A 13,101-nucleotide genomic window follows, 5' to 3' on the forward strand; every position below is an offset into this window, starting at 1 on the left:
AGCGCCAAAATTTTTTTCTCCGCAGCGAAATCCATGGGCGCGCTACCTTGATTTTTCATACATCCAGTTGTCTTGGCCGTGCCGTCCAACGGTGCTGTTCCTACATGTCTTCCTCCACCAGGCCCAATTCTTCGACATCATCGATAGCGCCCGCCGACAATGCACAACTTGAGCCCCCGATTATCGACGACACCGAACCACTGCCCGATGTGGTCCGAAAGCTGTACAAGTAAATTTCCTCATGCACCCTGGCCACCAGATTGAAAAGATATCTGATGTGTCGTCTAGCTTCATAACCCTGGCCGTTGCGGATGTGTCATATACTTTTGAGCAGCTGAGATCTTCTTCCCATGGTCAGCATCTTAGACTTCTTATCTACTCCCTGGCGGAGAACTCACATAATCCTTGCATCATTGCTGCGCTGATGTATGTTCTCTCCCGTGGTCTACCTCCATAACATGGGCTCTGAACGAATTAACACAGGATCCTGAAATGGGAGTTTGATAATACCACTGATGCCGACTGGGGACTTAATGAAAGTCGCGGATATGCCTGCGAGTATGTTGCCTGGCAGTTTCTATGCCACCTCGATCAACGGGAGACCATTGAGTTTTTGCTGGAGGAGCTTAGGCTACCCCAGCACAGTAATGCCTCCCTGGCCCAAGCAGAGCGAGGCGCCGCGGGATTTGCGGATTCCGCTGAAGACCAGAGCAGACGAAATAGTGAAAGAATGCCTCTACTAGAGGGCTCTTCATCGTCTGTGTATAACTTATTCGGAGGCAGGAGTCGCGTAGGAAGCTCTTTTGCTTTGGACAATCGAGGCTCTTGCAGCTCCTCTCATGACGCACAAGAGCTGGAGAAGTTCTCCCTGTTCTTTGGTCTGAATGCACTAGAGATTGCCACCATCGCGCATGCAAAGAAGTTCCTCGGTCAGAAGGTTGTTCAGAGAGTCATAGACAACATATGGAAAGGAGAGATTGTATTCTGGGACACCTTGAGCGTACATTCGACCAAAAGGCCGCATTTCCTTGACAAACGGTGAGGCAGAAAGCATCCGTTCATGCTGTTAGTAGCCCACTAACCTGTGTACGCGAACAGGACGGCAGATCCGTACTCACGTCTCAGAGTACCGGTATACCGGAAAGCGTTTGAAGCGGCTTTCTTCGTATCTTTTCTTGTCCTGTACTACGCGGTTCTCGTCGAGAGGAAGTCGACGGGCATCGGGCTCTTCGAAACACTGATGTATTTCTGGATTGCCGCGTTTGCCTATGATGAGGTGAGTGGCATGGCAGACGCGGGAATGCTCTTCTACCAGATGGACTTCTGGAAGATGTGGAACATGGGTATCATAGGCACCGGACTCGCCTTTGTCATTGCAAGTGAGTCATTCTGTAACAAGCGAATCTGCCTTGTCAACGTTTCAGCTCTGTCCTGTCGGTCTGGAACTGGCACAGTGATGTTGCCCCAGCTGAAAACGGTCCGCATCAATGAACTGATAGGAGGAATATCCAGGGATTATCGGTCTGGCCGAGGAGAGTTATTACATCACGGACCTATCATTCGATATTCTGTCCCTGGAGGCGCTGTTTCTGGTTCCACGGTGAGATCCACATCTTCTGAATCATTGTCAGGTCTTGGTTTCAGGATCTAACTGCGCCGAAAAAGACTATGCTCGCTGGTGAGCTTAAACTCTTACTTTGGGAGCCTGGTAAGTCAGACCCGCCGATCGCGCGCATGGGCACACCGATCTCTAGAACGCCCGGCTGACTGGTTCCGTGTGTAGATTCCGGTTTTGAAGGAGATGGTATGAGCGCATCATGGCACTAGACTCGGTGAATCTGGCGTGGGACGGTGAGGCTGATCAACAGTATGACTAGACCAAAGCGTTTTTCCGCTTCATCCCGGTGGTGGTAGTGCTGTATATCGGTAGGTCTGGGGCCCTGATTGGGCCAGACCCCGGGGGAAAGCCGCAGTGCTAAGGTGGGCAGGGTTCTTGACGACATTCACCATGCTCGCGCGCGACCGCCTTTCTCTCAGGCAAATGTCGTGGATTTTGGTGAAGGTGTTCTTCGGGTATGGCGGTGAAAACCCCCCGGCGTCGACCGCTCTTTCAACTAACGGTGCGAGGCAGATCGAACGTATTGGGCTTCGTGCGTTGTTCCTAAAACTGGTGGAAAGCGTTCTTCAAACTGATGGTGGCTGAATTGATTGGATATTAGGACATCGCTCAGGAAGTAAGTCCGACGCACTAAGCGGCTGTCATGCGGCCTGAATTGAAATTTCCAGGGGTTTTGCGAAATCGGTTGGCTGTCGCGTTAAGTTAACTAACACGCTAATTCTTAGATTTCCCCGATCTTCGGCTACGGTTTAATGTGAGTCTTTTCCATACTGCGCCACAGGAACTTTGGAAAAGTCGGTCGCATACTCCTCCGGTCACGTTCGACGGCGCCAGTGGCGTTGGAGATGCCATGCCCAACGATCTTTTGAGTTTCGATTTTTGATTTTTGATTTTTTGTTCTTTTTTTGGGGCCATCCGCGTGGAATGACCCGATTATGCGCAGTGGGTTGCCGACGAGGGTGATGGGTTGAGCCCCTGTAGGCGCCATGCCGCTTGGACGCTGCCATACTCCATAGGGCATCCAACCCCACGGCACCTTGGCATGGAGCTTCGAATTACATCACAGAGAAAACTGGACACTGACGGCTCTGATTCGCAGGCTAATTTTCGTTTCCATGACAAATCTTCTGTTGATCTCGTCGTTGGTCAGTTTGATGAGTATGAGTCTAGAAGGGGTACGTTCCGTCATTGCGGTTGACGGTCCATTGCGCTGATTAGTTCCTCGCCTAGGTCATGGCTCATGCCCGAGAAGAGTATCTTTTCCAGTGAGTGACCAACCAGTTCATGCCCGTTTCTTTGGGGGTCGTCGTCTAACGGGTGGAAATAGGCTCTCCATCTACGTGCTTGAAAGCAGCAACTCCCGTCGACTAACCTATTTCATGCCTCCCTTGGTCAGTTGATTCCGATATTTGTGGGATTTGCACTGATTTGGATGGACCGACTACCTAATGACTATTGATTACTGACTACTGACGACCACCAGAATCTCATCCCCCTTCTCTGTATCCGTCCTCTGCGGCTCTTCCTGTCGGCCGAGCGCATTCGTCGAGTGCGTATCATTCTACTCCGGGCCACCCACCTCCCCTTTGTCGCGTTGATCTGGACCTATGAATCTAGCCGCCGCTACGTTGCCAGGAGAAGTAATCACTTCCCCCCGACCGCGACGGCACGAGGTAGTAGCCGACCTACATCCTCGATCCAGAGCGGTTTCGCTCTCTCCACGCACCGCGCCCCGCTCTATGCCTCCGCAACGGAGCGTTCTCTGGGCTCTGCGAAGCCTAGAGGGCGCACTAGTCCGGGCCAGCATCCCGAAGCGCGCGGGCTAGGCCCGGGGCAGGCCGGGCGTGTTGACATCGCGGATATGATCGACGAGGTGGAACGGTTGCGGACCCAAGTGGAGCGAGTGGCAGCTACGGTGGCCGTCCACCACCGGCGCCAGTAAATGATGATAATCATTCGGGGAGAAATGATCATTTTTGGGGAGCCTCGGGCAAGGCGGACGGACCACTGCCTAACAGGCTACGCACACGCACCTGCTGCATAAGCCGGTGCCATAGCTAAAGATTTAGTGTGAGGACCGGTCCCTGACCAGCCCCCAAATGGGGAATCGTTCGAAATGAGCCCTGTTCGACAGACGACTCGGGCGTGATTGCTGTTTTTCTTTTTTCTTTTCTTTTTATTTTGATTACGACTGATTTATTTTGGATCATCATTATTTCATTACTTTTTTATTTTATTTTTTTTTTCTCGTCTGCATCATGGGGGCCCTTTCCTTTTTCTGGAATGCGGTGCTTCATCGGTGGGACGGATTGATATAAGGTGACGATTATTAATAGACACGTACACAAATTAACTACCAGGGGTTCGTGACGGGGCAGAGGGCTCTGCCATGGTGTCCAGGTCGATTCCGTGATCGAGATCGGTGTTCCTGCCGCCCAGTCTGGCTCCCCCCAGGACATCCCGAGGCATCAAAAGCATTGTTTGTTGGGCCATGAATAGTGACGGAGCGTCCCTTCGACAGTCCCCTCTTTCTTCGACCAGCACCAGAACCAGACGACCGATGGGTTACCCCTCTCCCCTTTTTCGACCCGGATCATGCGGCTGTGTTTGCCAATCAGACCGGGCGACACGCACTGCTCATTTGCCAAGCAAGGTACCAGACTGTCGGGTCGAGACTTTCCCTCTTCCAGACGAGGGAGAGTCGCAACGAAAGTGCGCGGGTGCTCGTCCGGCCGTCGGTGATCGGGGAAGTCAGAGAGACACTGGGTCCAGTCACTCCAGTCCTGCCAGTCTCCAGCTGCATCCATCCATTCCCAATCCCTCCCTGATGGACCACCCCCCCGGTGATTGATGGACTGACTGGATTTCCCATCGACCAAGTCCTAGGTACGGCTTGCTCCTGCCACCGTCGTCCACCCACCCTGCCGGTGATTATCTTTTTCTTTTCCCTGTTTCTGTTATTTTTTACTCCCCTGTCACTGGGGTTGCCCTCTGGGTTTTCTTCGGTCGTCCTCTAAGATTGCCGTTGGAATATTCTTGATTATCCTTATTAATAATTCTCTCTTTTATTTTAATTTTTTTTTTTCTTTCTCTATTTATTTTTGTAATACTTTTATTTATTTTTCAGTTCTAATTTTTTAATTCGATTTTTCTTTTTCTATCGACCCGGGCAACTCCCATTAGGCGACAATGACGATGCTCATTCCCTCTTCTCCCCCCCTCTTCCTCCACCCCTGTTCGACCCCGGCAGGCACGAAGACTTCTGACTTGACGGGCTGATGGACTGATAATTTGACCTGATCACACTCTTCCGGCGCTAAGTCATTGTGCATGTCGACTTCCTTCTTGTCGCGCCTATCTGAATGCTGCAGAGATGGCCTGCAGTCAACCCGGTCCGGCCCTCTCCCCAGCTAGACCTGCCACACCCCCCTTCACTTACTCATTCTGTGTTTCCCTCTTGTCCACCGCATTCATGCGTCTGCTTTCCAGCAATTCTGCCTTGCCTGACCCAGGCGTCAAGGTTGCTGCTCTTCTTGCTCACTGTGCCAGCACGGCGGCACCGTCCCCTCCAATTGTTATATGGCGTATTCTATCGGTACCCTTTTCAGCCACGGTCCATGTTCGCCACTATTAATCCCTTCCAGCGGCGCTGCTGTTGTGTCATTATCGTCGTTCTTCTCTTATAAACCCTCGTGGTTTCCTGATCTCGTGGATGTAGTTCGCTACCTGTTTGCATTTGGCTTCCCCGTGGTGAGATTGAGAGAGAGAAAAGTTCTCTTAGCTTGTGACAATAAGAACACCAGTCTTTTCTTCACTTGCATTTGTTTTATTTCTTTTCTTTTCTTTTTTTTCTTGAAAACATCTCTTATTTATCTCATAACCCCACTTCCTTTTTTTTCTTCCTTCATTTCTCTATTTTTTTTCTCTTCCGGTTGATACTTCTGCTTGTTTCGTTGCCTCGCGAGGCTCGCTTCCGTCCTCTCGTTTTCGCCGCTTGTGACATTCAAAAGGATGCATTGCCCTTCCATGTCATTTCCTTCGCCGCCCTCTCTCGTTCGATCGCTATCGGACGACCCAATGATGATGGATTCCTCTCCGACTTATTCGTCGCCAATGCGCTCCGTCCCAAACTATGTGCCTCACTCTCAGCCTCCCGCGGGGCTGGGGATCTCTCACTGTGATATGGGTCCTTCCGCCGAACAGTCGAGGGTCTATACTTCCGAACAGTACCCATCACCGACCACCGACTGGTCTGACCAGATAATGCCTCCCGAGTCCGTTCTCGATGCCGCGATGGACGTTGGCCCGTTTTCTCCAGCGACCCAGTACGAGCCATTTGGCGGCTACCCGGATGTTTCAGCCTCACCCCTCAGTTACTACAGCTCTCAGACTTTGAGTGCATCGCCAGAATACGGCGTCCCCATGGACATCGCCGGACATCACGATATGATGCCGAGTCAGAGCTCAGACATGTGGCCGAACGCGAATTGCTCTGACGAGGCGTGCAAGATCAAGGAGGAGCCCAACGATTTCTGGAACCCGAGTCTTTTCCCCATCACCAACGCCCCTACGACTCCCGTGATGGCACCGATGCCGCAACTCGTGGCCAACAACAATCGGTTCCCTCATCCCCAGCAGGCTGGAAGTATCAACGGTACGCTCGTTGAGCTCGACCCAAACGTCGACCGTCTCTCGGAACGATCGGTGGCGCAAAGCCATCCCTACGAGGTAATCTTGAAGTGGACCAAGAATAATGGCGAAGCATCTAACGATGACCGATCCAAGATCCCGTCTGCCAGCGGTCTTGAGTGTACCACCTGTGGTACTCGCTTCACTCGACGCTCGAACTGCCGTGAACACATGAAGAAACACGACCCATCCCGCAGGAAGATGTACCACTGCGAGACCTGCGAAAGACGCTTTGGGAGGAGGACGGACCTTCGACGGCATGTGGATAGCGTAAGTAGCTGGTCCCTGATCCAGACAGCGCAAGCACTGACGAAGTGACAGATCCATCGTGGCATCCGGAAATTCAGCTGCGACGTGTGTGATCAGAAATTCAGCCGACAGGACACATTAACCAGGTACGTTAGATGATTTTGAAGCATATTTACATTGGTTTCCATACTAATGACACCTCAACAGACACCGATCGGATTGCGAGCGACGAAAGCGCCGAGCGGCAAAGGCCAAGCGTGACAAGGAGATTGGCGACGCCCCACAATCCCCGTCGGCGGCCGCCAGTCCTGAAATCAAGATGGAACCCAATTTCCCGGACATGTAATGGATACTCGGTACGGGCTACGAGCAATTTAAGTCTGCGTTGATCGCAGAGATGATGCTCGAGGGTTAACGAATGTGCTTTTTTTTGTTTTTTGTTTTTTGTTTTTTGTTTTTTGTTTTTTTATTGTTTGGTTTGGACAGTCATCAGTAACGGCCAGTGATGTATACTTGGATGGACCCTGGGGGCGGCTCTTGTCATTTTCTTTGCACTGTTTTGCGGTTGTGTTTTGGTTTTGCACATTTTGGGCATGTCGTTAGATCCCGCATTGTAGCGCTTGGGCGCTTATAGAAATTAGGCTTAATGCATGGCTGGTCCATGCTCAACGGATCGTTCTGAGCTGGGGATGGGCTTCACGCCTCTCGACATCTCTTCTGCTCGTTTACCACCCACTGCTTTTGGATTTGGTATTTTTTGTATGTTTATTTGGTACTCTCTCTGCGACTCCACACTCAGCAGGCGTGATGTTTAATATGCCACTCTGCGCTATCGGACGGCCCACCCGGTTATGGCGGAACGGCTATTGCGGGATCTTCCAGTGTTGATCCGCCATTGACTTTCTTAGCCCTTCAGACATATATATCTGGGTGGATATCCGCACAGGCTAACAGACCTAGTGCTGCTACCGGATGAGACCTCTCAATCAACGCAAAGTCTCCAGCCTGGATCCTCGTTGAGGAAATGGGGGAATCCCGTCCAATGTCTAGACGCCGAGGAGAGACTGATACGCCCAAAGTACTAGCCGCTGGATAGTGTCAATTGTGGAGGCCGCTTCGCCCTCGACGTTCGAAATCACAATCCTGCCATTTATTTTTGTTCACTGCCACTGATGACCGGATAGGACTGCGAGATGATCGTCTGCCCAAGATGTGGTGAATTTATACACCCAAGCACAAACTCTGTGACCGACAGGTGTTATGCACTCGAAACAGAGTGGAGACGACACCAGAGTGCAAGAAGCTCGAGCCAAATCCCACCGGCCAAGAATCCACCCCCCAACCAAGCCTTACAGAGTATGTTTACCCGCCCAGTCGATGGAGTTCTCCCGCCTGTAGCTCGAGAACCCGCATCCCCGTCGACAGTCAATTCCTTCCCATGGAGCCACCCAAACAATGAGTTGTTTCCCGGTCTTCCTCTCGCCCGCCGTGCGTTAATTGGGGCCTGGATTCCAATCCCCCTCTCTGCTTCGATCGGCGAAGACCGACAGGATCACGACGAGGGACACGAATCTTTTACGGAGTGCGATTGCGGATCCAGATTCCTGAGAGTATTCGCTTCGTATCAGGGTTCGTCGATCGTTGTGCGATGGAGGATTGCATGCACCGCTGATCCTCTGAACGGAGCATCTCATAGGTGGAATTATCCAGGTCGGTCTGCCCAGGTGGTCTTGCCGAGTCTTGACGTCCTGGCTTTGTTTCTCTTCAGTCGGCACACGAGTGGGATGGTGTCTGTTTATCTCCATTTTTTTACGGTCTTTTTTTCTTCTTTCTTCTGCTCCTCCATTTTCCGTTTTGGCGATAGTCGACTTCTCGTATGTCGATTCTTTTTCTTTGTCCCTACTCCTTGGTTTTATTTGTTTTTGCTTTTTCTCTTTTTTGTTCCTATTATTCGACCTTGTTCGGTCTCTCTTTTCAACTTCCCCAAATGGCCTCCCCCAGCGGCCGAACCCGCCCGGGGTCATGGTTGTGGTTGCGGTTGTTGAAGTCGATACCAGCGCCAATCTGGACCGCGAACAAAAATACCAAATGCCACCAGGACCCATCCACGAAGCTATGGAACGAATCCCTCCCCGGGTGCGGACTAAAAAGTACTATTCCCACCCGACCCCCGAAGGAGAGCTACCCCTGGACTTGGCTCTGGGCCTTCCTTCCTTCCCTTTGGCCCTCTCCGGCCGGAAACATCAAGCGGATTTAGACTCAGCCGGGCCGGGGGGTTTTCATCTTTCGCTTACGGAGTACTGATTGGCTTTTCAGGACTGGCCTTGTTGCTATGTTGGCTGTCGGAGTACGTCGGAGTAGGACGGGGTACTCTGGTCAATCCGTCACACTCAGGCTGACATGATAATGCGATGAGATGAGATCAGATGACACGAGATGAGATGTCGGAGTAAGCACCCTGGATTTCAGCCTCGGGGCTGATTGTGCGTCAATCGACAAGGTATGATTCTAACCGACCCCGTAATCATTCAGAGCAGGATAGAAGACCTGCGCAGTAGCGTAGGTAGTAGGGTCTAGTTTCTCCGTAACAGCTCCGGAGTAGGGCCGTACCTAAGGTATGGAGGAGGGTACTTTCCGAACGGAAATCCGATTCGCGTCAGGCAAGCTAGACCAACCGGGTGAGTTCCGTGAAAATCACACAGAAAGGGCCCGTCTCCATCCAGAGTATGGAGTAAGGAAGTACGCGGTCCTAAAGTAAGGCAGAGACTAGAGACTAGAGCGAGACCCATAAGCTAAATGTGCGTAGTCGTACGGAGTGGCCCTTCTCCGTACCTGGCCGGTGCGTCGCATTATGGAGCACCCTACGGAACGGGGCCCCCCTTTTCCGCTCTAGTTCGTTTAATCTATTGCGACGGGCGGCCGACCCTAGGCGGCCGACCCTAACCTATATACTAATGACTAAGTTGCCTGACTTGAGGTTTCGATTCGTGTTGGAATTAAGCCCACGAGTCAGTCGGTTGGTCCCGGTGGGATTAATATTGACGGGGCCCGGCTCATGTGGTCTGTTTTGGGAAAGATGCCGTGGTGATAGTCTCCAGGCCGTGGTCGGGGGTTTGGATGTAACGGCGGGTGGTCTTATTGCTTTCTTTACCTTCCCTAGAGACTACCCTAGGTACTACCTAGTTATCTAGCTAGCTAGCTAGCAGGGACCAGGTCTCTTCCATGCTTGTTGTTGTAACTTGTTTAAGGTGCGCGGGCCGTGGCCTTTTTGTCGGCGTGGGCCTGGCCAGTGGGCACTGGAGCTCCTCCTCCTCCTCTTCTTCTTCCCACACAAACGTCAAGATCATCTTAACTAACTTGCGCCATGATGAAATCCGATCATCTTGATTGTCGGTCATTAACTGTCCCATGGTCAGACATTGTACTTGAGACGCTGACGTTTGGGGGCTTTTTAATGGCGAAGGCTAGTCTATGTATCTGCATAGCTACGGCCGAAGGTGGTGTGTATACGCAGTACGCAGTTCGTATACTGCTTGGAAAGATAGGCGCGTGGAGTGTTCGTGTACTCTACTCTGTAGGAACCAGGTATTCATTGAATCTGTATCATTTTGTTTATTGTGGAGTTAGGGACTGAATCAGGGTTGTAAACCGGAATCTCTGGCAGGGTCTGAAACGTATGATGTGGGTTGGAACAGCAATGGCTGGGGATTTCCAACTACCTACGCAGTACTAATAATTGTGGATAAGATGCTGCGTACCTGTAGAAATTACTCCCTAGTGGTGCCTACATGTGTGCAGTAGGTAGGTAGGTACTTATCTAAACCAAAAGATAAAGCATACCCTGGCATAAAGTTCTTCACCGAGACGTGAAGGAATTTAATTCCTTCGTCTCAAGCCCTGCAGAACCAATGCCAAATATCTTATCCGCTCGTTTTAACCGTCTTCTAACTACTCTCCTCGACGTTGTCTGGCTCCACTGTTGAGCAGGTGCTAACAGAACAAGGTAGGCAATCAAATTAAACCATTAAAAGAATGCATTCCTCCCCTCCCCAGGAAACAAGTCCCATCGAATTCACACAAGTCTCCAGGTACAGACTCTGAGACAGCAAGCAACGCAAGGCAATGGGAATAATCAGGGAATATCACCACGGTAATTGGCTACGTGGTTATTCCAAATCATCCAGTCATCCAATGGGAAATACACTGGATAGATTAATCGCCTATATAACGCACGAATATAGACACACAACCAGGTGGGCATGATGTAATCTGTACCCCTCTTTGGACTGTTTCAATCATGTGCTGGAGAAGGACAGGTTGCTGTAACTTGCCAGGTGCAGAAAACCGGGTCCTTCGCCCCGAACAATCCAGGCATTGTCGTCTGAGTAACAGAAAGAAAGACATCTTCTGCAGCTATCCATTCATCTACCCAGCCTTTCATCTGTGCTTACTGCGTATGATTACTACACCCAATGCCCGACTATCCCGCAATAAGCAGGAGGTCGGAGGTCCAATACACCTTCACCAAGACCAAGACTAAGACTCCCCCTCACTTGATCCTGGCATTCGAGGCTACGTGCAGCCCAGTCTGGTGTGACAATGCAAGGCCATTCCCTGGGGCTTTCTTCGCTTACGCAGGGATTTTATTGGGTCGGATCGTTCCCTCGATGGTCGGAACAGGTCAGCCTGTAACTCTGTTGACCGGGTTCGAAGGTGTAGAGTGTTTACCTATCTGCCTATCTGTTCTAGGTTCTGAGGTAGGGGTGAGGATTCTCCACAGGGTGGATGGTATTGGTTGTGTAGTGCAGCTTGGCACATGCGAATGATTTGTGGTGTTGTGTAGAGGATACTGGGTAGTGGGTGGATAGTTGGGTTGCTGCTTTTAGGAATGAATACAATTCAGATTCTAGACTTTCTATAGTGAAATGCTGCTTCGACTGCCTAGTCTAGTATTCCACTACCCCATTCGAAGGTCTTTATTCTAATAATTGCGAGAACTTGACTTGCCGGACCCAACTGAAGCGCTATATTGTATCCTTCTCGGAATGACTACTTCTCTAAACACCCAACAATTCCTCTCCGAGCTCTCCATAACCCAACTCCTGCACTCATCAGACAGCTCAAAGATCTTCCCCATCAACCATGAAAGTGCCAAATACTGCCTGAAAGTAGTACGTCACCGAATCCCGCGTCCTGGTCTGGGCCATAATTTACAGCTAGATCTCCAGTTCCACGTCAACAAGGACCCCGGTTTTACCTCCAAAGGCCGCGATCTCTGCCGCTGGCGCTGTGAGATCGAGGCCTACAAGCTGCTCTCAGCAGCAGGGGCATGCGAGCAGGGCTTCGTACCTAAGCTCCACGCGGTGTTTGAAGATATCGATCCGCTCACACCGACACTGGTACCGCATTTGAACGCTTTCCTCGACGATGTCCACCGTCCCTGCGCGGGTTTTACTCCAGTATCTTCCCCGTGCGGAGCCGTTGAACTGTGAGAATTACACACGGGATAGGATCCAAAAGGCCATCCTGGGTATCAAAGCCGTACACCACGTGCGGGTTGTGCATAATGACCCGTACCGGAAGAATGTGTTGATTGTTCCGGGGGTGGAGGGTAAAGGAGGTGATGAGCGGGTTGTGTGGGTTGATTTTGATATTGCGCAAATGTTGGCGGGAGCTTGCAGTATGATGAGGGCAAAGAGACTGCGTTTGAGGATAGTCTTGTGGAGGGCTTTGGAAGACTGCTGGTAAGTTTTGCTATTTGTTTGTTTGTTGTTTACGAGCTTATGTTTGGCAGGAGGATCAGCAGGAAGGCCTGCCGAAGAATACGAAGTTCTACTGATCCGGAATCTTGTGGCTATGTTGTTTTAGCTTAGATGAAACTGGTCAACAACTGAATACCTGACTAAAGCAGCGGCACCAGGTGAGGCATACTCATGTGCCTTACCTGAGCAGGTACTAATAGTGGACAGTGGCTGGCTATATCATATGATGCGTATAGCCCAGGACAGGGATAAGCAGAAGCAAGGGCCTCGAAGAGGAACTGAACATCCGAAACGACCGACGTGGCTGTTATTTCCGGACAAAACATCAACCCGTTCGTTTGATTGGGAGGCGCATTGCCTGGATCAGGATAGCGGGAGATCCTCCGTGTGCTTCATCTTGTTCGAAGATGTTTTACATGCGGTTTATATATAGAACTACCGAGTAAGAGGCATGCCAGCGCTGCCTCGACCGGATTTGAATATTCATGAAGGCTGAAAGAGGCTGTACCTGCACGAACAGGCGTGCAACCTCGGAGAATAACGATGAGAGCGTGAGGATCGCCAATTGGAAACCCGCCGGGCGAACACCGGGAATGCGGGGTAAGGGAATTACATCGGGGGGTGGCATTTCGGAGGACATCGTGGCAGTAGAGGTGGTATGCATGTCTGTCAATATCTGAGGATAGCTGCATTCTGTGCTCCCCAACAGTCCCGTGCACCCTGACAAGCAGGAAGAACCGAGTCGAGGGAGATGAAGGGAGAGGAATGCGCACTGGAATGCGG

At 51.1% G+C, this 13,101-nt stretch overlaps 4 protein-coding genes across 4 annotated transcripts; all 4 read left to right on the forward strand.

The window, feature by feature from the left end:
* Positions 1–104: 104 nt before the first annotated feature.
* P170DRAFT_367970 (uncharacterized protein) lies at positions 105–3,560 on the forward strand (the record flags this gene model as incomplete). The annotated part of the gene is made up of 11 exons (XM_024844835.1): positions 105–229; positions 289–426; positions 484–1,038; positions 1,099–1,428; positions 1,666–1,708; positions 1,878–1,926; positions 1,989–2,073; positions 2,718–2,793; positions 2,849–2,883; positions 2,946–3,009; positions 3,102–3,560. The coding sequence occupies 11 exons, from the start codon at positions 105–107 to the stop codon at positions 3,558–3,560; spliced, it is 1,959 nt and encodes a 652-aa protein (XP_024699762.1).
* A 2,138-nt stretch (positions 3,561–5,698) lies between these two features.
* P170DRAFT_430353 (putative C2H2 finger domain protein (Ezf)) lies at positions 5,699–6,902 on the forward strand (the record flags this gene model as incomplete). Its single annotated transcript, XM_024847949.1, has 3 exons — positions 5,699–6,577; positions 6,629–6,702; positions 6,764–6,902. The coding sequence occupies 3 exons, from the start codon at positions 5,699–5,701 to the stop codon at positions 6,900–6,902; spliced, it is 1,092 nt and encodes a 363-aa protein (XP_024699763.1).
* Positions 6,903–7,491: 589 nt separating this feature from the next.
* P170DRAFT_287005 (uncharacterized protein) lies at positions 7,492–9,220 on the forward strand. Its single transcript, XM_024843212.1, has 4 exons — positions 7,492–7,683; positions 7,741–8,185; positions 8,253–8,903; positions 8,973–9,220. The coding sequence occupies exons 2-3, from the start codon at positions 7,750–7,752 to the stop codon at positions 8,858–8,860; spliced, it is 1,044 nt and encodes a 347-aa protein (XP_024699764.1). The 5' UTR covers positions 7,492–7,683; positions 7,741–7,749; the 3' UTR covers positions 8,861–8,903; positions 8,973–9,220.
* A 2,381-nt stretch (positions 9,221–11,601) lies between these two features.
* On the forward strand, positions 11,602–12,458 carry P170DRAFT_450563 (uncharacterized protein; the record flags this gene model as incomplete). Its single annotated transcript, XM_024851133.1, has 4 exons — positions 11,602–11,727; positions 11,785–12,015; positions 12,050–12,219; positions 12,425–12,458. 4 exons carry the CDS (start codon positions 11,602–11,604, stop codon positions 12,456–12,458), a joined length of 561 nt encoding a protein of 186 aa, XP_024699765.1.
* Positions 12,459–13,101: the final 643 nt, after the last annotated feature.

The sequence above is a fragment of the Aspergillus steynii genome (genome assembly GCF_002849105.1).
Source record: "Aspergillus steynii IBT 23096 chromosome Unknown P170scaffold_9, whole genome shotgun sequence".
In the NCBI taxonomy this organism is placed as follows: domain Eukaryota; kingdom Fungi; phylum Ascomycota; class Eurotiomycetes; order Eurotiales; family Aspergillaceae; genus Aspergillus; species Aspergillus steynii.